The sequence below is a fragment of the Empidonax traillii genome, unplaced genomic scaffold, assembly GCF_003031625.1.
Source record: "Empidonax traillii isolate 1590-97213 ecotype Southwest subspecies unplaced genomic scaffold, ASM303162v1 scaffold520:size1094406, whole genome shotgun sequence".
NCBI classification, from domain to species: domain Eukaryota; kingdom Metazoa; phylum Chordata; class Aves; order Passeriformes; family Tyrannidae; genus Empidonax; species Empidonax traillii.
Genome location: NW_020955713.1, coordinates 73,053 through 99,057, shown reverse-complemented (window position 1 = coordinate 99,057; position 26,005 = coordinate 73,053). Strand labels below are relative to the sequence as shown.

The window sequence follows — 26,005 nt, the reverse complement described above, 5'->3', positions numbered from 1 at the left end:
GCTGCAGCCTCAGCCTTAAATAAGAGAGACCAATGCAGGGACCCACTGTTCCTGAACTTCGGCGGAAGAGAAGAAAGAACGAAGGCTTCTCCTTCCTTCTTATTTATACCACGATTTATGTAAAAATCGTATGGAATACTGGGAACACTGCCCCTTCCTTGGTTACAAATTGGTAACCAGGGAAGGCCTAGATTAAAACCACCACAGGTGGCTTGTTAGGAAGGCTGTTGAATCTACGTCCAGCTCCAACCCAACAACACCAGCGCAGTTCCAAGGGGAGCTCTTGGGGCACTTGCAACTTGCACTGACCCTGCTCCCAGACTGATCGTCTTGCCAAGGACGTGTTGGCTGGTCTGGACTCTGCCAGCCTGGGAAAAATAAAAGGAAATTGAGCGCAAAGCACATGAAGCCCATGTTGGAGTGTATAGACTCGCAAAAATTGGGTCTTTCAGGATTGTGGGTCTTTCCATGGCAACTGCAGCTCTGGTTACGTTTTTGGGTGCTGTTACACCAGGGCTCAGCACGCAACCTTCGTTCTTGGAAAACAGTTTGCTTAAGCACAGTGGGGCCAAGTTATTGTTGCTGTGGGAACTGTTGGTATTGACTTGCCAAGCTCTACAACATAGCTAAGAGTGCTCTGCCATATGCAGTCAGGGCTACTTGTGCCTAGGGAATTGGGATTTTAATGATGTAGTAATTTAGCATGTGTTCTTATAAAATGCATTTTCCAAGGTCTTAAATTCAACAGTAAAGATTCTGTTTTAGGCTTAAATAAATGGCAAAGAGAGACCTCAGACAACTGAATTATCTTTGTTTGGGGATAGTATTTCTTTTTTTAGAGGATTTCCTTTAGGATTGAGGGCTCAAAGTTTGAACCAGTCTCTGTTTCCTGACATGCCTTCAGTACAATGGTATCAAACCAAAGGCAAAAGCAGGGTGATATAAACAGTGCTGAGTTCTGAGCTGTGTCGGGACTCATTTGCATGCAGTGATTCCTTATGTTTTTTTAACACCTCAAAACCAGCTTGGCAGCTGTGCTTCACACATGAAGTGGAGAAACACATAGATACTGCTGTGGGGCTTTTTAAATTTGCATTCCCATTTCTGGTAAACAGCTGTACTTAACATTCACCTGTGAGGCCTCCCATACTGCTTGTTTATCCCTGGGAACTGGTATCCTTACTTGGTCCTGACCTACAGACACCCAAGCAGAGTGGACATTTTTTGGGCAAGGTGGGATGCTCTGCAGTGAGTGCACAGCTTGTACTGTGTCCAAGCCCTGGACAGCTTTGCGCTCTGCATCCTGCTGTGCTCTGAGTCGTTTTGTCTGGGAGCCTCCCAGTGTCTGGAGAGGTTTCTGTGGAACCTCTGCAGAACTGTTGCTTTGCCTCTCACCTGAATGCAGCCTCCAGAGAGTCAGGAGGTCACTGTTATGTTCCCAAAGAGACAAGGCTTCGTGTGTTTTTCCATCCTACAGGCCTGGTTCTCCTTGGCTCTTCAGATGGGCTGTGGGCTTCCCTTGGCTTGATTGCCCCAGGCTGCATACATCGCTGCTCCTTAAAATATGTATGAGCCTTTCACCGTGAACGTTGTTGTTGCATTAGCAGCTCTGATGACTAGCTCTGGTTTTCATGATCACTGTTTTCTCCCCTTGCTGGTAGGAATTTTGTGGCATTTGAAGTTTTGAGAGAAGAAGAGTTCTCACCACTAAAAAATGCAGACACGGCTGACAAAGACACTCCTACCACTGCTCGGCAAGCCCTTCTGGCCCAGCATTACCGCTGGGCCCTCAAGGCTGGGGCCAGATTTGTGGATGAAAATGGTTGCAGGATACCAGAGAAACTCAGGTTTGAACCTCAGTGACCTCCTCTGCATCTTCTCTGCTGGGCCTGCCCAGCCAGTCTGGGCTCTCCAAAAGCAGGTGTTAGTGTAGTCACAGGGTGGCTCAGCATGATTTTCATGCAGCTGGTGCTCTCTTGATGTGCAGATTGGTGTCTATTACCGCTCCTGCTCCTTTAGTGACTGTGGGTGCTCCAGGCAGTCAGCACAAGGGGGCTCTGGGTGTTATTTCTGGCAGATCCCTGCCCTTGGGGTTGTGAGTTGACCCCTCCTATAGCACCATTAAACAGGAGCAGCCTTTCCCATCACTCTGGATTTAGCCAGCCCAAGGAATTTTAATTTGTAGGCCTTGCCAGATTTTCTGAATGTGGACCCAACAGGATTCTCAGGTGGGCTTAAGGATTGACTACTACAGTGATTATCAGTTCAGATACTTCCTGTGTCAAATGGAGTGGGAAGCTGCTTTTACTTCATGGGGCCATTACTTCATCAACTCCTGCTGTTAATTTGACTTGAAAAAGCACCTATAAAAGTGATGCCCTGGTTTTGATGAGTAATATTTGGGACCTGCTAATTCCCTTTTATTTTCACACTTTATGTTCAAATAATATCTGGTGTGTGTGACTATAACAAATGTCTTATCCTTCTGGCTATCCTATTCTAGACAATCTTTTGAAGAAGATGCACTGTTTTTTAAGCACAGCAGGAAGTTAATCCTGTGTTCTCTTCTCTAGTCTCTCAGGAACTGAAGATCCTCCAGCGGTGTGTGAGATTTCTCCATTAGTGTCTTACTTTGGAGAGGTGAGAATAACTATCTATGGAAGCTATTTTTAAGAGCGTGCAGGTATACATTTGATTTCCTTCTGAACACAGGTGTATTTAGCCTGGGCTTGCTGAGAAATGGTCAGACCAAGGGAACTGGGACTTGGGCTCTGTGTTTCATTTCTGGTTCCACTATGGTTTACTCTTCAGCAGTTTGTTCACTCTCAGTTTTAGCCACCTGTAAAATGAGATTTGCAATGAGGCTGCAGTTTCATTAAGACTCACAAGCACTTTGAAATCTTCTGAATGAAAAGTGCAGAATATTAAAATTATAAAATCTTTGGGTCCTGGGCTCACTTATTCCCATCTCCCACAGTGAGTGAGTACCGACTGAGAAGTGAGATATGTGCATTGGCTTTAGGGAAAGAATTTCTCAAGTTTGTCCCTCTGAAAATAATTGATCTTGAGAAACATGTAGTAGTGAGAAGAGGATCTTCCCTGTGTTGGACAGATGGAGTGAGAGACAGTGGATTGCAGGAGAATATGTCAGCAGGAGGATATGGGGAAGGGTGTTGGTGAAACTTGACACTTTGGCTAGGTTTCCACTTGTATTAACTTGCAACATTGACCTGCACTAAGTGTATCCTCAACGGGTGCATGTAGCAACCTTGTTGCAATTGATACCTTCTGAGAGCAAAATGAATACAGGCAATTTAAGTTGCCTTCGATTTGCTAGGATTCTTCTAATTTTAGCTAAGAACTCCTTCCCGTGCCTGCCCCTCCCCAGGAAGCTAGTTTCTGAGCTAGCTGTGTTCTATGGTTAGTTGGTGCCACTCCTTCATGAACCCCAGGCTTGGGGCCGAAACACTTTCCATCACATGAGAAACTGTTGCTGTTGTTTGTCCTTCCCATGACCTTTCTCAGTCATTTCTTGAGGACTTTAAAATAGGTGACCAGTCTGATGCATTTACAGCCTAACAATACTGTTCTCACACATTCTCAGGGTCTGGAGGTGTACATGAAGAACAAAGACTTCCCTTCTCCCTTTGTACTTGATGAAACCAAAGTGGAAATGCTGGAAAATTCTTGAAGAGGGAAGCCTTTCCCCCTCATCAGATATCTGTTTTTCAGATCCATTATGAGAACTGACATTACTAAAATGTCAGCTATGAAGTGCATTATAAAAAAAAAAAAATGCTTTGCAGCGTTTGATTGATGCCAAATCCTTGCAGCAGTTGGGTTTACACACATGTTCATGCCCCCCAGTTCTGTTTGGTAACTTTGAATGCTGGGCCTCTTACCTCAGTCTGTTTTGTACACTTGGATGTGAGTGAGGATTAACACCCTCCAGGTGCTAAACATATCTTATATTTCTTATTTGCTGGGCACGTGGATATGGAAAAGAGCTAGCCAGGGCCTAATAAATCAGCTTTGCATCCAAGAAGATTAAATCTCTTCAGTGCCTTGTTAGGGTTTTTGTTTGTGCTGGTGTGGTTGGGTTTTTGTTTTGGTTTTGTTTCTAAATTATGTGCATAGCTGCAGTCAGTTTGAGGCCCATCCTGAAAAGTATGGAAGGACTGTGGGTACTGAGGCCTTTCACTCCAGTGAAACATCTTTTCCCTAATCCTGTGATGGTAGAGGATCCAATTCAGCAATTGCATCCTCTAAGCAGATTATACAGAGTCTGCTGTGTGTAGGGATGTTGCTGTGCCTAAGCATTGCGTGAGGTTTGGACTCCAAAGCAGTCAGACTATTTTTGTATCTGAGCTTGCTGGTGTCTTGTTTGGACTGATTGCTTCTGTCAGGTGTAGTGACCTGGGGTTTTTTAATTTAAAAAAAAAAAAAAAAAAGTTGATGAGAATTTTTTTCACAACCCTCTGCTCTTCATGGCTATAACAAACATTTGTTTTGCTTTCCATTTCCTGTTTAATGTATACCATATCCTTCAGACCGAGCTCTCTCAAGGAACCTGAAAGTAGTAAGAGGAACAAATCCCAGTGGTAGAATTTAATGCTTAACCAAAAAAAACCAAACCAAAACAAAACAAAAAAAACCCCAGAAAACTTACTTTCAGCATCACCAGGGCACACAGTAAAACACCAGCCTTGCTTCTGCATTTTCTGCCCATGTGGTTTTCCAGCACTCTTTCACTTAGAAAATAATTCCTTAGATGCCTTCTTTTTAAATATATTACAAAAGATCATGTAAAGATAAATGTTAGCTAATGAGGGATGTTAATTGTCATAACATATGTAGCATGTGAACTCAGTCCTGGCCAAGGGATCCCAGGATGGCCGTGATCCAGCAGTGATTGTTCCTGTTCAGCCTTTGGATGCTGTTCTGGGAGGCTCATACCCACCTGCTGCAGAACCTGTGCTGAGCAAACCAGAGTCATTTCAGCCGTACTGAGGATGCACTCACTGGTGGCTGGTCTTTGCTTCAGGAGCACTCTATACTTTTCCACTAAACCTGGTGCTAGGGAAGGTAGTGAGAAAGATGCCTCATCTGAAATACTATTTCATGCATCAGCTTCTACTAAGGAATTGCTGACGATATTTCATTAAGCATAAATAACTTCCATGGCTTTCTGCAGTTCCTGATGTGAAGCTCTATTCAGAATATTGGGTAAGTAGAAAAATGGCTTTGAGACTAAATACACTTTGTAAGTAGGCTCGTTTTCCAAAGAAAGCATCTAAATGTTAATATCAGAGTTTTTGGTTATAAAGTAGTTCTGCATGAACTTGAGTAACGGGCCTTTCACACATGCAGACCAGCTCATGACAGTTCTGATTACCTTAGCTGGTATGTGCAGCCAGTAATTCTCATTTAGAATAAATGATGCATTTGTCATTGACACTCAGTTCTGCAGTCTTTTTGCACAGTGTTTCTGTGGTTCATTCCATTCCTGTCAGTCAAGTTTTATGTCTGAGAACAAGTTGTGTTGTATCTTTGTGAGTATTGCTCGGCAGTTCTGGCACACACTTGTTTTATGTTGCACTGGATATAAAAGATTTCTTTTGCTCTTCGTAAAATACTTTCTCTTTTGAAGCTTTGCTTCCCGTGTACACAGAGCTGCTGATACCGTTTTTAAGGTTGTTTTCAAGGAAAAGCCATATTAGAATGTTGAATGCTTTGTCTGTTGGGCTTTCTTTCCCCTATGACTCCTTACATTTTAAACTGGAACATAGAAAGAATTTCGAGAGAATTTTTTAAAAAACGAATCTGTTCAGTATGTAACAAAGTCTTTGTATGCATTATAAAATGAAGAAAGTACCTGAGACAAAGGGAAGTCCTGTAGTACTCCAGAAGCTTCTGGACTCCTAAGCATTTTTACAATAAAGATGATACTGTGATTTCTATGTGTCTGTTTTTCTTGTCCGTGAGGAAAATACCCTTGTTGTCTTTGTCCCTACATGTCTTGGGTGTTGTCACCACAGCTGCAGGACAGACAGTGTCACCAGTGGTACGGCTGGAGGCGGCAGTGCCCGTGCTTCAGAATATGGGGGATGTGGGACTGGGCAGAGGGTGATTCCTGAAGGGTTTAACACTGTGGGATCTATTTTTCATCAGAAAACAGAAGATTGTGTTCTTGTCTTCAATTCTGTTTATTTTTTCCAAGCTTTTCAGATCAGTTTATTCACAGGAGTTTAATTGCGAGTAGTGGTTGTTTGTCTTATTTCAAGTTGATTTGAGTGATCTGGCTCTAAGTCAGGCTGTCCCAGCTGAGCACTTGCTGGAATGCAAATTTTGCTTTGCTTCACAGTGACAGACATGTCTTAAACAGGGCTTTATTTATAGCACAATCAATAGGGGTAGTCAGTAATATGTCACAAATGGCATATTGTCCTGTTTGGGGGGTTTAGTGCTGAAACCAGCAGATGTCAGATCTTCCTTTCTTACCTATTCCCCCCCATGTTTCTCTCTTGACACCACTACGAAGGCTGCTGGTGGGTTTAATGTTTTTTTAAGCTACATGAATCAGTAGTTTCCTGTGGTAGGAAAATGAATACTAAAAATGAATGCATGCTTCAGGCATCCTAAATTGTTCCCATGCTTGTTTATGCAGGATTTAGCAGAATTTTTGCTTGCTTAGCTTTCTTAATCATGAAGAAAACTAATCTTAATCATGCTCAGAAAACACAAACTTTTCAGTTTTATCTGAAAATCTAGTGGGAGGTGGATTTCAAACGTAAAGGGGCAAATGATGTAAGCTAACCTGCCAGTGAGGCACGGCTGGAGGCGAGTTCAGTAGCAGCACTTAAAACAGCTGCGTCAGTGCTGCCCTCTTCCTGTTGGGACTAGGAACCTGAGCTAGAAGTAGTGGTCCTGCTGTGGCTCTGAACGTATACATCACTAAACAATGCTCTTCCTTACTCCCACTGATAACACCCCTCCTCCTCCTCAGGGAAGATACGGGGAACTATTTGCACAGGCTGGAGGTCTGTGGAGGAGCAGCTGTGGGATGAGTGCATCCTGCTGAGTACCAAAATTCAGTGCCAGGTCTCATGGCAGGGTTTACTTATACAACTGCTTAAGTTGCTTTTCACCCACTCACGTACATCCTGTCAGATTCCAGGCCCGTGTTCCTGCATTGCCTGCTGTAGAGCTGTCTCGGGTTCCCAGTGGCAGCTGATGATGACATGAGACAGCTCTTCCCTGTCCTCTCGGAGTCGGCAGCAGTTCGGGATTCCCTCGGCTGTGCTCCCTGGCCGGAGGGGCGGCAGCGCTGCTGGGCTGGGGCCCGGGCCTGCCCATGGGAGCTTGCAGGCCGCCCACCTGTTGAGTTGATTTTCCTTAGAACCTCCCCACATGCACGTTTTCATTTCTCGTGCTCCCTTGCCAGTGTTCCCGTGAACGGCCTCTATGGTGTAACCTCAGCACACCGCGGAACAGAGAGGGTTCCCAGCCTCTCCTGTCCTCACTGCCTGCCCAGGCACCTGAGGCCCTCCTGGCCAGGGCCCGGCTGGGTGGGGGGCGCAGGGACAGGAGGGACAAGGGCCGAACCCCCGCGGCCCCGGCCCGAGGGGGGAACCGTGAGGAGGGCGGGAGGTCCGAGCGGGTCACGCCCCCGGTGCCATCGAGCGCGGCCGCCGCCAGAGCGGCACCGGAAGCGGCTCCCGGAAGCGGCCGCTCCGCCCCGCGGTGCGATGGCGGCGGGCGGCCCCTGAGGCGCCGCCATGTACGCGGGAGCCGCCGCGGGGCCGCCGCGCCGGGACTTCATCTCCGTCAGCCTCGGCCCGGAGGGGGCGGTCGGGGCTGGCGGCTACAACAACAGCAAGGCCTGGCGGCGGCGCTCCTGCTGGCGGGTGAGGGCTGCACGGGGAGCTGTGCGGTACCGCGGGCAGCCGGGCTGGGTGCGGGGGCTCGGGGCGATGAGGGAGGGAGCGGTGTTGGGCCGGGCGATCGGGATGTCCCTGGGCTCGGGTGCAGCCGCATTGCCATGGGGGACCTGCCTTGGCCCGCCCCGCTCCGAGCGGGGCCGAGGCCGTGGCTGTGGTCTCGGCTCTGCTCTCGGGGGCTGCCCCGCGCCGGTTCCGGGCATGGGGGGCTCCACGTCGTGTCTTAATTTTCACGAACAAAGCTGGGGGATACTGTAAAATCCCGTGCTCTGCTAGTGGACATTTGGAGGGCAGTGCTGCGCTCTGTGGACACGAATGAGTGGGATGAGATTTGGTCCCCGTGCCTCTGTTCCCTGTTTTAAGACTTGAAGGGGGCGCCCTGGAAGAGTAAAGGGGACAGTTCTGCTTTCTGTGGGAAGGCTGAGTGTGACGACAGGGGTCCCCTGACAGAGCTCTGGGGAAGTGACCATCTTGTGTGCCTGTGGGTAGGGAGCTTACTGGGAGTGGAAGTGTTGGGCCCGGAGAGTCTTGAATGAGAAAGAGTGAATCAAAAGGACACAATAGCCCTTGTTACAGATAGGAGATGATGAATAGTCACCTGCAGAGGATTTACAGGTTGTCAGATGAAGCATTTGAAGAGCTTGTTTAGGGACACATTCTCAAAGTTCTCTTTTATTACCAACTTGAGAAGTGTGGGTCCTTCATGTCACTCTTTACTTTATCCTTATTCTTTGGGAACAAAATACCATAAGATGGTGGTAAATGCCCTCATATGTTCTTGTGCCTCATTCCTGTCTGTCCCAAGACACAACAATCAATGCCTCTTTTCCTATCCTACCCTGAGGAATCACAAGGCTCCAGTTTTCAAGCATCCTTCTGCAGTGGGGAGATGGTGATATGGTTTGCCGTGCAGGTAGAGCAGAGGATGACAGAGTGGGACTGGCATCTTGCAGTGAGTGCAGGGAAGGGTGTGTAGGATTCCTGCCAACAGGACAGGCGGAAAACAGGAAACTTTATGTGCTGCAGGCTTGCAGTGTGAGCACATCGACTGTTCTGACTGGCTGTTGCTAAGAGGATGAGGACTGTGGGAAGTGCTGTGGGGCGTTGTGTAGGATAGATTATTCCTGAGTGTACATTGGAATTTAAGTTCACTCTCTGTATGCCAGAACCAATATTAGTGAATTTCAGTGTGACTTCTGGAAAAGTAACAAAGGTACTTGAGCAGTTAATGTTTAACTCCAACTGCTCTCTCTGTAAATGCAGGCTAATGTACATTAGCCTCTCTCAGGCTAATATAGGATTTGCTCTCTGATTTTTAGTGATTGTTGCTTGTACTTCAGTTTCAACAATACATTTTTGCCCAGAATTAAACTTGGAAACATTGTGGATTTGTCTTGTTCGTTGTTGTGGTGTTTTACTTCATTTTCATGCTGCTGCAGGTTGGTGACTTTCTCTGTGGTGCAGGACTTGTTCTGTGTGACAGTTCCCATGTTTATCAGATGCCTGGCTTCTCTTTCATAGATTCACAGAATATTCTGAGTTGGAAGGGACCCACAAGGATCACTGAGTCCAGCTCATGAAGTGAATGGCCTGTACAGGCATTGAACCTGTGTCCAGTGGCTGGTGCTCAGTTTATTTTGAGCCTTTCTTCTTTGCTGCAGTAACATTTTTAGTTTTCCTACTGCTTGTTCTGTTCTTATTTTGCATATGCACTATGCAGTCCCTCCCCAGCCAGGAGGAAAGAGGCTTTTGGCTGATTTCCCCGTTGACATCTGGGCAGATGTTTAGGTCAGGCAGTGGAGGTTGTGATGAAAGTCAGCTGTAGTTGAAGTTCTGTGAGATCCTTGGCATTCGGCAGATTCTGAGGTCCTTGCAGCAAGTGGCTCTGATGTTTCTGTGAGCTTGCTGTGCCATATGCTAGCGGGTTAGATTCCTATTTTCTCATCATCAAAGAAAATAAGCAATGGAAATCTGCAGTTGGAAACAGGGTAAAATTAAACCTACTGGGTTTTGTGTTTCTTAATCTGAATGAACCGGTAAGAGTTTATTTTTAACCAAGTAGGCTCTTAATGTTGTGCTAAATGTTCTTCCTCTCTCTTCTTTTATCTCCTAAAGAAATGGAAGCAGCTGTCCCGACTCCAGCGGAGTGTCATTCTCTTCCTGTTTGCCTTCTTGGCAGTCTGTGGAGTCATTTCCTACGCAAGCATGGGAGAAGCATGGAAAAGTATGTGTTCTATACAGCTCGGAATTGCCAGTGAGGTGTTAGTTAGGAAATTGTAGTTCTTATAACCAGTTTTAGTTTCTGTTGACAGTGCCTGGGTGTATTCATTAAAGCACAGTTGTGAGATGATTTTATGTGAAGTTTCAATGACTTAATGCTTAATCAGAAATATTTTTCATATCTCTTTTCTTTGTTTAGCTTGACTAGAGCAACGTTTTATTTTAGTTGGTGTCCTGGTCTCGACCAGGACAGGGTTAATTTTTTGCAGTAGCTGGGAGGGGGCGTGGCTTTATTCTGTACCACCTCACTTCATTGCTGGGGGCAGAAGGGTGGGGGGACAGAGGCAGTGGGGGAGTTGTTGCAGCAGCAGCGATGGTGGTGGTAGCGGTGAAGGGACTCTCTGAGAGTGGCAGTGCAGTTTTGAAGAACTTTGGTGAGGGTGCTGAATTGGGGAATACCATTCCTAACAGCCTTAGTTGGTGCCCAGTGTGAGGCACAAAGGGTTGAGATAACAACAGATCTGCCCAGAGCAGGTTGAAAACAAGATCTAAGCATATGTTGTATTAGCTACAGAACCACTGGTCACAATATAGCTTGGTCTGTTCACATGGTTGTGGTACCTAACCCTGTATATAATATTCCTCTATGTGCTCCTCGTGGGGATCTTTTTCAGAGAAGGGAGAGGGACTGGGATTGCTTTGTTGCTGTACTGTGGGATATCAGTTTATGACATGATGACATCAAGGGCAGTGAGGGTCATTTGGGATGTGTGTTCAGTGTTGCTCTCCTACCCTACCTTGGGCACTGCCTTTGGGAGTCCAGTAATAATCGTACCCATTCTGTGTGGGGAACAGGGGAGGATGATTTTCCCAGCCTTTCATACCCTTTTCCTTCTTCAGGCCTGTTACAATAGCTTTTGAGATTTTTTAATTCTTTGGCTGTTAAGGAAAGCATGTTCTCGTTGCCAAGTCTGCCAGGTCTCCTCAGTGCAGTCCACACCGTGTTTAGAGTCAAAGATTTTTAAGAAGGTCATTCAGAGATCTGCCCTGAGGGTGGATAGTCATGAGTGGCATGGAAGGATGGGGGAAAATGGGCCAGCTTTTGGGGAAATTCTCTGCTCCAGTGGTTTGAAGTTCACTCCTGAAGAGCTACAGCATCCTGGTAAAGTGGCAGAATATTTGAAAGGAGAATGCTGTGGTAACTCCAGAGAGGAGCAACTTAATGCAGTGTGTTGGGCTCTGGCTGCTATTTATGAGACACTCTCATCACCAGACAGCACCCTCAGGGGGAGGAGGAGGAAAGCAGAGCAACAGCCACAGTGACCACTCAGACTGCAGCTGAGACAAAGGAACAACCCATGCCAGTAGCAGTCGCCCCTATACAGAAGAAGAAACCCAACCCAGAAGTTGGGCTACTGAAGAACATCACAACAGACAGGTGGATCAGGCTGCCAAGGTTGAAGTGTCTTAGGTGGATCTGGATTGGTAACACAAGGGGGAGTTATTTCTGGATCAGTGGGCCCATGACTCCTCAGGTCATCAGGGGAGAGATGCAACATACAGATGGGCTAGTGATTGAAGGGGGGACTTAGCCATGGACACCATCTCCCAGGTTATCCGTAACTGTGAAACATGCTGCAATCAAGCAGGACCAAGTGGGTAAAGTCTCTGTGATACGGGAGGCAACGGTCAAAATATAAATATGAAGAGGCCTGGCAGGGTGATCACATCACACTCCTACAAACCCTCCAAGTCAAGTGCCATGTGCTGACAATGGTGGAAACAACCACTGGATGGCTGGAGACACAACCTGTGCCTCATGATACTGCCTAGAACACCATCCTGGGCCTGAAAAAGCAAGTCCTGTGGTGACATGGCCCCCAGAGAGAACTGAGTCGGACAATGGGACTCATTTCAAAAACAGCCTCATAGATCCCTGGGCCAGACAGCATGGAATGGAGTGGCTGTATCATATTTTCTATCATGCACCAACCTCTGGTGCATGAATTGTACAATGGACTGTTAAAAACTGCATTGAAAGTAATAGGTGGTGGGACTTTCAAACATTGGGATCTGCATTTAATGAAGTCCACCTGGTTAGTTAACACCTCTGTCTCTACCAGTCGAGCTGGGCCTATCCCATCAAAACCTCCACATACTGTAGAAGGGGATAAAGTCCGTGGGGTACATGTGCAGAATGTGTTAGGGAAGATAATTTGGATTAGTCCTGCTTCAAGCAATCGCAAACCCATCTGTGGGATTGTTTTTGCTCAAGGACCTGGGTGCACTTGGTGGTAATGCAGAGGGACGGGGAAACACGGTGTATCCCTTAAGGGGATTTGATTTTTGTGTGAGCACAGTTTGTAATGTTGAATTGTATGATATTGGTTGCTGAATGATGTTGCCACTGTGTGCCATAACTACCATGGACAGTGAGGGCAGACTGCTCTAGATACACCAGTTGTGAGCTCCTGATACAGCTTGAACCAACTGACAGCATGTCTTCCTGCCCTGGAAGACATAAGGATGGATAGGACCCAGAGTCCTGGACTAAATGAACTCCACAGACATCTTAGAAGGATGGTCTTTGACTATGGAATTTATATCTGTACTTCTGTATATTAATATATATGTATATAGTTGGATGTTGTAGAGATAGGCATGGATAATGTACAGGGTGAGGAAATCTTGGCCATGAATAGGGTCAAGAAAAGTTGTGTAGGTACCTGTGTGCGCGTCCTGGTTCCAGCCAGGACAGCATTAATTTTTTGCAGTAGCCATGAGGGGTTGTAGCTGAGGCTTGGATGTTATTCTACACCACGTTGTGTCATTGGGGGGTGGGGAAGGGACTGTTTTGTTATTAATATTAATCCTATTACTGTTAATTTTCTTACCTCATGGCTGTTTCCAGTTAATTGTTCTTATCTCAACCTTTCCTTACATGCCTCCAATTCTCAAGCCCATCCCTGATGCAGTGAGAAGGGGGAGGAGAAAACAGGGGAGCAGAGAGTGGCCAGGGTGGTTTTGGATGGTTTCAGTGGGGGCACGGAATTCGGGAGTACCATTCCTAAACCATGACAGTTGATTAAGATTTGGTGGCTGTTTATTATGTTTGTATGTAGATATTGGTAGCCCAAACCTAATCAGTAGAATAAGATAATCCTCTCTTGGTTTTGACTGCCCATCAGATTAGAAATTCCAAGCATTTGTACAATACTTAAGCACATTTAGCTTTGATATTATCTTACTGCCTGTATTAAGAAACTGAAATAGTAGCAATTAAAAAAAAAGTGTCTTTTAGCAACCCTGTTGTATATTAGGGAGAGGATTAATACCAAAATACAATTGCATTTAACAATTAGTGTGTGTTTTGTAAATGCACTTTTTGGAGGTGCATCCACTATGTGAATGCAGCAAACTGTTATAAATTTCTAGTTGCAACCTGAAGTGTTGATTCTTTGTGCTGAGCAGTTTTGTGTGTCTAGGTCTAACAAACAAATCGTTAGATGATCAGAGAACAGAACAAGAAATTCCTGGAGTAAAGCTGGCAAATCCAGCTGTTCTGCCAGCACCCCAGAAAGCAGATGCCAACCGTGGAGACTACCCTGAGCTTTCGCCGCAGGTACTGAGAGAAGAAATGAGTTTTATAAAGCTACCAAAAAACTTGTGAAGGCTGCAAATAGTGATTGGTTCCAACAGTTGTTGTGGAGAAAGGAGTTAAAACTTGCACAGAAGAGTCTGCTCTGGGTGGAATGCTCGCTTTTCAGGAAGGGCTTTGGTGTGCATTTCTTGGCTTTACCTTTTTCATTTAAGTTTTCTGTATGCTATTTATTACTCACTGCTCTGCCTGGGAGTGCCAGGACTTTAGGTCACAGTGACCTCTTACTTGAGGCTTCACTCATGCTGTGGTTAATTTGTTTTGACTTGGGGGTGCTCTGGGCATCAGTCTCACTTTTGTGAGGAGCCTGGAGTCGTGGAATGAATAGGAGACATGAATGCACTGATGTCACAGTGAACCCAAACAGCTTTTCTGAGAGCTTGAAAAATAGCAGCAGGCAGAGCAGATGTTAGGAGTGTTTGAAGGGTTGTGCTTTTGGGAAATGCAACGGGAAAGGAACATAACTGACTGTGGATTAGTGCAGGAGGTTTTTAGCATACCTTCCATTCAAGGCAGAACTTGACTGCTGATATGATAGCAAACTAAGATTAGTCTGAAGCATTGTTTAATACTGTTTAGTAAATACGATTGACTTATGGTTTGAAATTTTACCATCTTTGTAATATATCAAGTGCATATTTTTTTTTCTTCTCTCAGAAGCAGCCAAACTCACCTCATGTTCGTCGTGGTCCTTCCAACCTTCAGATCAAGGCACCACGGAGGGACACAAGGCTGAAGACCCGACACAGTTCCATCAGGGCTGTAGAAGAGCCAGTGCAGACTGATAAAGGGGATAAAACGGAGAAATCCATTATCAGGTAGAAATGTTTCAAGCAAGCTACAGTGTTTCCCCTCTTGGCTTGACTTGAAGTCCATCCTGAAAGACTTCTCCTTCAGGAGGTTTTTCACAAAAACCTGTAAAACTGATTTATGCATCTGTGGTGACAGGGAAGGCTTGTGACCCCATGATAGCAAAACCCATACTTTTAGCAGCTCATCCTTTGTGCTTCTTTGTGATTTTTTGGTGATCATCATTTGTATGGTACTATTTGGTGTTAGTGGCTGGTGTGGCCATTACAGAGCTGGCAGATAACAAATTACTTGTAATGCAGCATTGTCAGGTGTTTTTTATTAAATTACATTGCCAAGATATTTAATGAAATTCCAAGAGCTTGTAAGACACATTTCTTAATACAGTAAAATTTTTCTGATGCAAATTTCTTTCTTTGAACAGAAAATTTATCTACTGGACAACATAGATATTTTGATCCTTGACACAAAATCCAACTTTTCTTTTTAATCAGAGAATCACGAGATAAAGGAAATGCAGAGATAAATCCCATTCATTCGCATGACTTTCTGTGACCAAAATATGTCTTAATTACAGTCCCTTGTATTTGCAGCTGGAGAGGAGCAGTGATAGAACCTGACCAAAACACTGAACCTCCATCCAATAAAATAAAGGAACCAGAAAGACCTTCATCTGTGGAGGCTGAAGACCAGAAGGAACCAGGTAAATAGTAGAGTTAATTATACCTTTATTACTGTTCGCTTTTATGGTTGAAATTGTGTGAATTTTGCCCATGCACATCTATTTTATTTATTGTAATTAAAGGAAACAAAGTTTAGGAAAGATTACTTACCTAGAACATGCAAGCCTTTCAGTGTCCTTATTCTGCCATGGCAGTCTTCATGCTTATTAGCCTTCAGAATCTGAAAGTCTTTGAACTAAAGTCTCTGGGCGGAGAGATATTTCAGGACAGGGTAACCTAAGGAGAGAGGTTGTGAAAGAGACCACTTCCCTTTTCAGCTGATGTTTTCCTTCTGTTCTGCAAGTACAGGGAAAGTTACTTCCTCCCTGAACTAAACTGAACTGCTTTTAAGGCTCATCAGAAAGCCAAAGAACTTGTTTTTGAAGTTGCTGCCCTTGTGAAGCAAAGAACCTGCTGTTCCTTTTTCTGGGTTCATACAAGGAAGTTCAACGTTGATATATTTGCACTTTTGCTAGCTGAATATTTATGGGGTTAGCTTTGCTGCTTGGTGTTTCCCACTCTAGAAGTCTTTGTTTACAATTTTGAAACATTTCAGCTAATGGGCTTGAAATTTTCCACGTTGGATGTGTAACGTAAACTTCACTTGATGGCAAATTGCAAGCAAAAAATCAGTAGAATTATGGAAAAAGACAAAATCTGCAAATTTTCTTCCTCTTTTGGTATTAAATGAAAAGTTCAATAGACATTAATTTTATAGAGATGGTTTTAAATTTAACAGAAAGCAAAGAATAAAAGAGGGAAGATGAAGAAAAAATGGTATGTGTTGAATCAGTTGAGGATCGCATTGTTAAGCATAGGTATTCGGCAGCTGAATTACTGTGGATTTTAATTTAGTATTTCCTGACTTTCAGCTCTTTGAGCTTTAGTGATAATCATCTACAATTGTGCATGTGATTGTTTTAATGTTTCATTTGCAGAAGTGACAATTTTGTTGCCAGGGAGAGATTTCTTTTTCCACCTGGCTGAATTGCTGACCAGAAACACAGACGAAAGGCTGTCCTGAAGAGAATAATGTGAGGATGGTTTTTCCATTGCACAGATCAGTTAGTTTGGAAGAAAGTTTATTTTGGGTAGAATGCAGCAAAATGGTGCTTGGTATAGCTGCATAATGCCCTGCAGAAGTCCTGAGCAAGGTGCTGTTTTCCTTTGCAGTGCCCATAAATGAGCGCCAGATGGCTGTGATCGAAGCCTTTCGCCACGCCTGGAGAGGGTACAAGGATTTTGCCTGGGGCCATGATGAGCTGAAGCCTTTGTCCAAGTCCTACAGTGAGTGGTTTGGACTTGGGTTGACCTTAATTGATGCCTTGGATACCATGTGGATTTTAGGATTAAAAGAAGGTAACATTTTTTCCTCCTCTGTTTTTTTCCCCTCTAAAATAATTCCTTTTATTCTATACAGGCAGTGCATGCTCAGAGGTCTTTGAGGGCAACATTTTTTACGTGTGGCCAAAAAGTTTAGCTTTCCTGTATGGGTAAATACATATATATATTTATATATATGTATGTATATATATATATACATATACATACACACACACACATAAATATGTATAAAAATATTTTAAAAAATCCCCAACTATAATAAAGGACACTGTTTTTCTTGCAATTGAATTTTGAGCCAGAAAAAGAATATTCCATGGTTACATGTAACAAGACATTCAGTGGATGTATCTGTAAGGAATCCATGGGTGGAGAAAGGGAGCACTCAAGTCTTCCTAAATTGCTCTTCTGCCTGTCTTTTTTAGAGATATTCTGAAAGTGACCATGTGAGAAAACTTAAAAACAGATTTTAAAAACCAAGCCAAAATTTGTGCAATTCTGTTGCAAAAAACTTAAATGCTTAATCAGTATTTAAGAGGAATTTTTTGTTGTGTGTTTGGCTTTTTTTTTTTTTTTTTTTTGGTGGTGCAGGGCTTTTAGTGGTGTTTAAAAATTTCTGGAACTGTATTTATTTAACCTTGGTAGAGAGCCTCCTTTGTAAACTTCTATTAATCGTGCAGCTTTTTCTGTCGAGATAAGAAGAACAGAGCTGCAAGTAAGGGAACAGTTAATACTCAGTCCTTCATGGTTCTCTCTCTTCTACCTTTGAAGTTTGCATAAAATAGAATTTTTGTTTGCTTTAATATGTCATGTGTGTGTAGGTCTAGGCATGAGCAGGCTGTCTTGAAGTTTCATCAAGTTGTCAGTGTATTGATCCTTTTTTTTTCCTAAAAATTAATTGCGAACTGAATAAAACTTTTAAAATAAATGATTAGTAGTTTAGATGTGCTGAAAAGGGGTTCTTGGTGAGGAGTTCTTCATATTTTGTAGCAGTTCTGCTGATTGCCTTAGAAAGCTCCTGAGGTATCTTCTGAATAACAAATGCTATGTAAATGAAAGTTTTCTTTGAGACTGCCAATCTTTCTTATTAGCTGATGAATGCAAAAGCTTCTGTGGCAGAGTACTGTGCCTTTGCTGTTCCACTGCTAATAGCCCTAACATCTGTCTGGGAGATTTTCTGTGGTTCTTAATCTGCTCAGCATCCAAGACCAGAGGGCACAAGAGGCATCCTTTTGCTTTAGAGTTTATCTTCTGTGAAATGCCTTCAGTTTCTGGGAAACTGGTTGTGCTGCTGCTTCTCACAAGAAGGAATTTCTGGAGGCTGTGAAATTGTTCGAGGTAGCCCAGCCCTCACACTTGGAGACTGAGCTGACTCATATGTACCGTGGAGATAGACCCTCTGCCAAAGCAGTCATTGAGTGATGCTGCTGCTAAGCTGGCTGATGAATCTAAAATGGCTTTTTTTTTTTTTTAACGTTCTTATTTTAAAATTAGTAGTGCGATAAACAACTGTTTTTGTTCCTAGAGAAAAAAATTGCAACCTGTGGGGATTTTGTGTGTTAAGTGCTGAGGCAGGAAGCGGGCTCCCCAGGACATTGCTAGGCTAAAGGTGTTAAAGGCTGTTAACTGAATATGTTATCTGTTGTCTTGGTAGATAACAGCTTTGGTTGAAGATTTAATTAAAAACAGAAGGCTCTGTGAAAGTGTAACTAATTGTCTGACAAGTCAAATGGATGGATTTGAAAGACTTAAATTTCTGGATTTTTTTAATAAAGAATTTCCCTGTTCCTTCTTTTCTTAGACTATTAAGAACTTTCTATTTTGGTGGATATTTCTGTCTGTATGCATCTGTGGTGTGTGCTGAATAAGAATTAAGCCAGGATGTGCTCTTCACTTTAGTTTTCCACCTAAAATTATCACCTCTGTAGACAGATGTAAATAAGTGTGTGGGATACATGGAATACTCATATCTCTAGTTGTTTGAACATTCCAGAAGTTCATAAATGAACTACCTTTTATACTTTGCAGAATTTGAAGAAGCAAGAAAATGGGTAGCAAATGATTTAGTATTTGATAAAAATGTGGATGTGAACCTGTTTGAGAGCACCATCCGTATCCTGGGCGGCTTGCTGAGCACCTACCACCTCTCTGGAGATAGCCTTTTCCTGGAAAAAGCTGTGAGTGACTGGCAGTACAAATGAAACTGTGTTATGTATTCCATATTGGACAAAGTTGAGGAAAGTTTTCTCAGAAAGTTAAATGTTTCTGTTTTTTAAGAAAAAATATTTAAAGTGGTAGGAAAGGGATTTACCATTATGCTTTTAAGCCTGCACCTCTTTGCTCTTCAGATGACCTCAGAGCCTCACTGCACCTATCCTTGTATGCCTGCTCTTCTGCTGGTAAATGGCTGACCATAATAAAGTTCATGAAACAAAGCAAGAAATAAATGCTTGGCAAATGGTAATAGTTGTCTTTTGATTCTCTCTCTGTGTGTCTTAACAGTGTCAGCCACCTCTTCAGATTAACTAGATGCAGTTAGTGACTGCAGACTTGCATCATGTGACATAAGGATTGCAGCCTCAGGTGAGGCCTGCAGTGCTAGGGACAAGGTGGAGACTGCTCATTACTATGAATAAATTCATGACCTCTTTTAATTCTTTAATTGCTTGCACCACCTAAAACTGAGCTGCTATTCTGTCTTTTTCTGTATGCTAGGTGAAGAAAATCTAATGGGGTGTGAGTGTATATTTATTTTTTGTTTTGTTTGTTGCTTTGTGCTTATGGTTTTCTGTAGAAAGACATTGGGAACAGGCTTATGCCAGCATTCAAGACCCCCTCAAAGATACCATATTCTGATGTCAACATTGGCCGGGGCACTGCACATCCCCCTCGCTGGACATCCGATAGCACCGTGGCAGAGGTGACCAGCATTCAGCTGGAGTTTAGGGAGCTCTCTCGTCTCACTGGAGATGACAAATTCCAGGTATGGAAGAATAAATTGATGTCTCTTTTTTTATCCATCTCTCTGCAGCTCCACCACTGACTCCCATCAGTACTCGTGGTCTCTGGAGTCTTTAAGTTACAATAAATAAGTTGTGAAACTCTAGATGTGGGAAGAAAAAGAAACAAAACATCCTGATTATTTTATTGAATACTAAAAAGTAGTACTGGAGATCAGTAATTATTTTTCTTCCTCAGAAACAGCTTTTAGTTAAAAAAATAAAAAATTCTGAGTGTGGTTTCTTGATGCCATTACCTATATGCAAAGAAGAAAACTGTAGTGTTGCCATCCAAGGAACTAAAATATGACTCACTAGATAAGAGTCTGAGAGCAGGTCACAGCACAGGGAAGAGTAATTTCAGAGAAAATAATATTTTCCACTTTTCTTTTTGTTTGCTGATGTTGTTTTATTGTATCCACAGCTCAATTTTGAAGAATGCAGTTATTTAAGGAAGATTTAGCTATAGCATGATTCATGTAGTTGTTATTTTAGCTAGACTTCTGCTTTGCAAATCCGAGTAAATCAGATCATAGTCCTGTCCCATAGTACTGTCTTTCAAGTGGGCTTACCTTGAAGGTAAGAAAACAGTTATAATTATTTCACAGTACTTAAATGTACCCAAAACATCATGTTTTGAGAGTCCAAAAGTTTGAAATCCTATATTTAATATATTGCTCGAGATGAACTTTATGTCCCTGATGGTAATTTGGGTAAGAAAAGTTACGGATTTGTTACTGGCCTGGTGTTACTAGGTACAGTTTTGGGCATCATTTATACCTGTAATTTATGCTTGCCATTTTCTTTCTTGCAGAAAGCTGTAGATGAGGTGATGAAGCATGTTCACACCCTCTCAGGGAAAAACGATGGACTCGTGCCTATGTTCATCAACACCAACAGTGGGCAGTTCACCCACCTGGGGGTCTACACTCTGGGAGCCAGAGCTGACAGCTACTATGAGTATCTGCTCAAGCAGTGGATTCAGGGTGGGAAAAAAGAAAACGAGTAAGTTATTTCCACTTCTCATATCAGTGTGAGAATTAGGTGAGCTGTAAAACTTTCTGTTGTAGTTAGTTTGCTGCTTAAAGAAAATTAGCATATGTTCAGAGTTGACTGAACATATCACTGTTTTTAAAAGCAAGCTAAGCAGCAAGAGGGACCTCTGGTAACTTTGTGTAAAACCAGTAGGAGAGTTAGGCTTAGTCTCAAAGCTCCTTCTCCACAGAGGGCTTTTCTTCCTCAGCTCATCAGATGTAAGGCGTGTGACAGCGGGAGATGAAAATTAAGTCTTTGCTGTAGATATGGAGCGTAATTAGACACTTCTGAAATACTGCTGATATTTCCTTTCACCAGCAATGTCTGTGTTTGCTCTGTGTTTGTTAGTGAAGGGTAAAAGGAGACTGAAGTTTGATGTTTGTATAAATCTTTGCTTTAATTACAGAAGCACAGACTGGTTTGGGTTGGAAGGGACCTTAAAGCTCATCTCATCCCACCCCATGCCCTGGGACACCTTCCACTAGCCCAGGTTGCTCCAAGCTCCATCCAACCTGGCCTTGAACACTTTCAGGGCAGCCACAGCTTCTCTGGGCAACGTGTGCCAGGGCCTCACCACCCTCACAGGGGAGAATTTCTTCCTAATATCCAGTATAAACCTACTTACTTTCAATTTAAAGCCCCTTTCTCTATCTCTATGTGCCCTTGTAAAAAGTCCCTCTTTAAGTCTCATACATTTCTTTTGTCTGCACTGCAAAAGTGGAGGAGAAACTTTATAAGGAGCAGAGGAATCAAAAATTTTGAAAAAGAAGGTTTCCTCCAAAACAAGACAAAAAATCCAGCATTTTTTGTTTGCATTATAAGCTAATTATGTTGGACTTGTTCATTTTGAGAGTGTCAACATGCCTCTTACAGGCTTTTCTGTGTATAAGAGCAAATGCCTTTCTACAAACAAAGTTTTCTCACTGCTTTTTCCAAGCTTTACCTCAGTGTAAATGGAGAATCAGTGTTTTCGGGACCACAATGGCATTTTGAGAGCCTCACAATGGAATTAATCAACAGGTTGTTTTCCACATGAAAGCTCTTAGAAACAAAGGAAAATCAAATTAAATACTGTGAAACAATGTTTCACAAAGAGAGAGGTCAATTGGAAAAGATTGCTCCAAGTCTTTGAATCTCCCTCTTGGATGGAGATACCACTGCATCTTTGGATGGAGGTACTAAAAAATTGCTTGGATAAAACCTCAGGCAACCTGATGTAACTGAATCTGCCTCAGAGCAGAGAGATGAAGTAGAGACCTCTATGAGGTCCTTCCCACCCTACATTTTCTGTAATTTCAATTACTCTACTTCCATGGATTTTTGAAATAAAATCTGGTTATTGCCTAGAAACCGTTAGGGATGTTTTCTTTAATACATAAATAAGGGTTTACTTTTTAAAGTATTGCTACATGGTAGTAACAACCAATTAAAGGGTTTTTTTGTCCGTTCACATTTAGTTAAATATTATTCTTTAGACCAAAATAATAGTCTCCTAAAGGATTGTGGTGATCAGCTATAATGAAATATATTCTGACTGTGTTTATGTGAGCCAACTGGGAATGATTTTCATTCACAGCCTGTTGGAAGACTATATGAGAGCCATAGAAGGGGTGAAAAAGCATCTTCTTCAGAGATCAGCCCCCAGGAAGCTTACTTTTGTAGGAGAGCTTGCTCATGGCCATTTCAGTGCCAAGATGGTAAGAAATACAATTGCATTTAAAAAAAAAAACAAACAACAAAAGAAAACAGAAAAACCATCACAAAATTTAAATAAAACCCAACACACGGCCAGGCAAATGCAAAGCTTTTCCCTCTCTAAAGAGAAAAACAACCACCCTAAACCAACAAAAACCCAAACCCCAAGACTATATATATATACACATCTATCTCTCCAGTGTGATGGCAGTACTGAGTAACTGCTTTGTACATACTAAACACATGTGCAAACCAGGGGCCTTCTGTCTGGGTTAGTCTAGTAAATCCATTTATTTTCCTCTAAAATTAAACATTTTGGTGCTGGAGTTAAATTTTTATAATTTTCCTTCTCTTTTTTTCTGGTTTTTTTGGTCATGAACTTCCAGTGTCTGAAACTGTTTAGGCAATGCCTATTTTATGTATTATTCATTTTCCATAATTCAAAAATATACATGGATACTTGCAACCTGGCTTTTCAGATTTGCCTTCAAAAGAAGGTGGTGATCTAATATTGTGTTATGGGGTTAAAAAAAAAAAATCTGATAATTTTGGAGGTTTCTGTCCATTCATGACTTTTTTTTCTTTTCCTACTGTAGGGTTCTTGAGTAAAACAGCTGTTTGCTGTGGGGAACATTGATTATTCTTAACTCCCTGCTCTTAATATATGCATCCATACTCTTTAAAACGTGCTTAAAGATCTTGCAGTTAAAGATCTCATACAAGTATTAAAAATCTCATGCAAGTGCAGGCATGGTATGTGCTTGTGGCTTGTCTTAAAGGCAAGTGTTGTATTATTAATGTATGTGTAGCCTTACGCATACTTTTTCAATACTTGAAGTAAGGTTTAGTGAATTCTATTATTTGTTTGGTTTCTTGATGTAATATTTTTTAGATCCTCAGCTTTAGTTTTCAGCGTGTTCTTCTTGGATCTGAATTTCCCAAAAGCTTTCCAAACCTGCTGTGAGTGACACTTGAGTCTGGGTAGAGGGGGCTGCTCCATCCCAAGATAGGACAGAATTGAACTGAGACAGATGATGCAGCTTAGGCATCTCCATGTGTCAGTACACTTTCTTCTGTTCCATGGGGGAGTTAGAATTTTGGTATTTAATCTATTATTACTTGTTGAAAGGCTGGATAGGTCTCTTACATTTGGCCAGCTGGAAAAGTGGGAAATGTTTGACTGTTTGGTTTATGTCGACCTTTACAATCCTCAACTTTCCTTTAGGATTGGACAAAGCTTTAGAAGGCCCATACAGGGGCATCAAAATGGTTTTGCTTTTTGGGCGATGAGACCTGAACTTTCATTCTGAATCTTAAGAATCATTTTAAATCCCATATATGACATCAGTCTGCAGTTCTTATAGTTTATATCAGTGGTGTACAGAATGAGGACAACCAAACCTTTAGCTGGTTCTGTTGACCCCATGCATGAGCTGATATGGAATATATTGTATGCTTCTGGTAAACCAAAAGACACTCTCCTCCCCCTCCCCCTGACCTGAGACCTTTTTTCCAGCAACTTGTCATAGAAACACAGTCTGGGATGTTTTCCAAGTTAATGAGTTCTCTAGTAATGCTGCTTGCTTCATGCTGCATTACATCAGATTATTAAAGACTTATCCTCAAGTTGTAGGTACCAGAAATGTGTTTTGAAGAAGAGAAGGAATAAACCCAGAAAGACAGAGATGCGCACACACACACATGCAAATACCCATTCGATGCATAACTTCTCTGCAGTAAGAGTTGCCTTGTCGTGCAGGATCACTTGGTTTGCTTCTTGCCGGGTACTTTGGCACTGGGAGCCCACAATGGACTGGATGCTGATCATATGAAATTAGCTGAAGCCCTTATAGAAACCTGCTACCAGATGTATGCTCAAGTAGAGACAGGCCTGAGCCCGGAGATCGTACATTTCAACCTCCATGCGCAGAAGGGCAACAAGGATGTGGAAATCAAGGTGAGCAGACAGCTGGCCTGAACTCCAGTTCCATGATTCCTCTGTAGCTCTGTTCTGCTGTTGAACTCTGGCCAGATATTGGTGATGGGGTCTGTTGTGGAGCAGTTTGCTGCCTTTCCTTCTAGCTGTACCCTGGGCTTTGGTTTTAATTACCCTGATAGTGTATTTAAAAGCTGAGTTATGCATAGCAAACTCTTAGGAGTAGATGGAGATGGGAATCTTTCTCCCTGCATGTGTCCTTGAGGAAATTGCCTGTCTGAAGTGCTCTTGCCTTTTTTTCCTCTTGCAGCCTGCAGACAGGCACAACTTACTGCGACCAGAAACTGTGGAAAGCCTTTTTTATATGTACAGATTCACTGGTGATAAGAAATATCAAGACTGGGGCTGGAAAATCTTGCAGAACTTCAATAAATACACACGGGTAAGGCCAAGTGACCTTGTTCTGTCAGGACTTTATTTGCTCACTTGCTTTCTGACACCAACTTTGGAAACTTACTATGTTTCAAGATTCATCAGACACCTGTGGGGAAATTTGTACGAATATCCAGAAAAATTGGTTTCTTACAGTTTGAGATACACTACTTAGTCCGTATAGGGAAAGAACTTGTATTGCATTGATTAAACAGTGGAATCTAGAAACTGTAGACAAGACTGCCAAAGAGTCTCTACATCTTGGAAGCTGTTTGAATCTCTACTGTGGTTGTTTTTAGAATTCAGAAGCTGAGAAGGACCTGGCGGGATTGAATGAATGCTCTGATTAAAGCTGCCAAAGGAAAAAATGGGCACAAAATGGCATTAATGTTTTGATAAAGGGTTTTGTATTCATTCAGACTACAGTACTGGTTGAGATATCACTGATATGCTGTGAAAGTGTGGCCTAGATGCCAGTGGTCATCAAATATCTGTGGTCTGTTCTGAAATGGGTATGGGGCTTGGGCCAGCTCTAACCTAGAAATTACTAGTTCCTTCCTGTATGTTTGTCCAGAAACTTCAAGGGAATGTTCCTTGTGATACCTCTTTAACTTAAGTATAAATGGATATTTTGTTTCATTTTATCCTTCTGGTTTCTTTTAAAATGCAATGAGTTGGTGTTTTTCATAACTGAAGCTCTTTTACGTAAAGGAAAACCAAGTACAAAATGAAAAACATGCTGATCTGTTTCCTAGCATTTATCTTCTCCAAGTGCATCTGGATGTTAGGAAGTAAAAAATAATTTATTGTAGATTATATAAAGATATGAATTTCTAGTTTAGACTTTTTTTTTTTGTTTTGTTTGTTTGTTTTTTGGCACAGGTTCCTACAGGTGGTTATACTTCCATTAACAACGTCCAGAATCCCAGTAATCCAGAGCCACGGGACAAGATGGAGAGCTTCTTTCTTGGGGAAACACTCAAATACATGTTTCTGCTGTTTTCAGACGACATAGACTTAATCAACCTTGACAAATACGTCTTCAACACGGAGGCTCATCCACTCCCTATCTGGGTGCCAGCATAGACTCTGCAACACTGGACCTTTCAGTGGTGGCATTTTTATCTCCAAGTCACTTTACTTTTCAGGGTTTGAGGAGAGATGCTATATTGCACCTTTTTTGGCTACAAATAACGAACAAAACCTCGGGGAAAGCA

The 26,005-nt window shown here is 42.6% G+C and overlaps 2 protein-coding genes and 1 long non-coding RNA gene across 4 annotated transcripts in view; 2 read left to right on the top strand and 1 right to left on the bottom strand.

Moving 5' to 3' along the window:
• The window catches only part of UAP1L1 (UDP-N-acetylglucosamine pyrophosphorylase 1 like 1), a 17,486-nt gene extending 12,864 nt beyond the window's left edge, over nucleotides 1–4,622 (top strand). The window contains exons 7-9 of the mRNA XM_027896894.1: nucleotides 1,662–1,847; nucleotides 2,574–2,640; nucleotides 3,605–4,622. Coding sequence (XP_027752695.1) covers nucleotides 1,662–1,847; nucleotides 2,574–2,640; nucleotides 3,605–3,691 — 340 coding nt within the window. The 3' untranslated portion in view covers nucleotides 3,692–4,622. The remainder of the gene's footprint in view (nucleotides 1–1,661; nucleotides 1,848–2,573; nucleotides 2,641–3,604) is intronic.
• The window catches only part of LOC114064128, a 21,978-nt gene extending 9,398 nt beyond the window's left edge, over nucleotides 1–12,580 (bottom strand). The window contains exon 1 of the long non-coding RNA XR_003572689.1: nucleotides 12,569–12,580. This is a non-coding gene — a long non-coding RNA (uncharacterized LOC114064128). The remainder of the gene's footprint in view (nucleotides 1–12,568) is intronic.
• On the top strand, nucleotides 7,746–26,005 carry MAN1B1 (mannosidase alpha class 1B member 1). 2 transcript variants are annotated; one of them, XM_027896893.1, is made up of 13 exons: nucleotides 7,746–7,907; nucleotides 10,056–10,164; nucleotides 13,646–13,782; nucleotides 14,479–14,636; nucleotides 15,222–15,331; nucleotides 16,524–16,709; nucleotides 18,720–18,868; nucleotides 19,486–19,674; nucleotides 20,505–20,695; nucleotides 22,302–22,422; nucleotides 24,180–24,377; nucleotides 24,667–24,798; nucleotides 25,671–26,005. In XM_027896893.1, exons 1-13 carry the CDS (start codon nucleotides 7,779–7,781, stop codon nucleotides 25,872–25,874), a joined length of 2,013 nt encoding a protein of 670 aa, XP_027752694.1. In that variant the 5' UTR covers nucleotides 7,746–7,778; the 3' UTR covers nucleotides 25,875–26,005. The 2 variants fall into 2 exon arrangements, with proteins under 2 accessions (XP_027752694.1, XP_027752693.1); XM_027896892.1 differs by having other exon boundaries at nucleotides 14,476–14,636.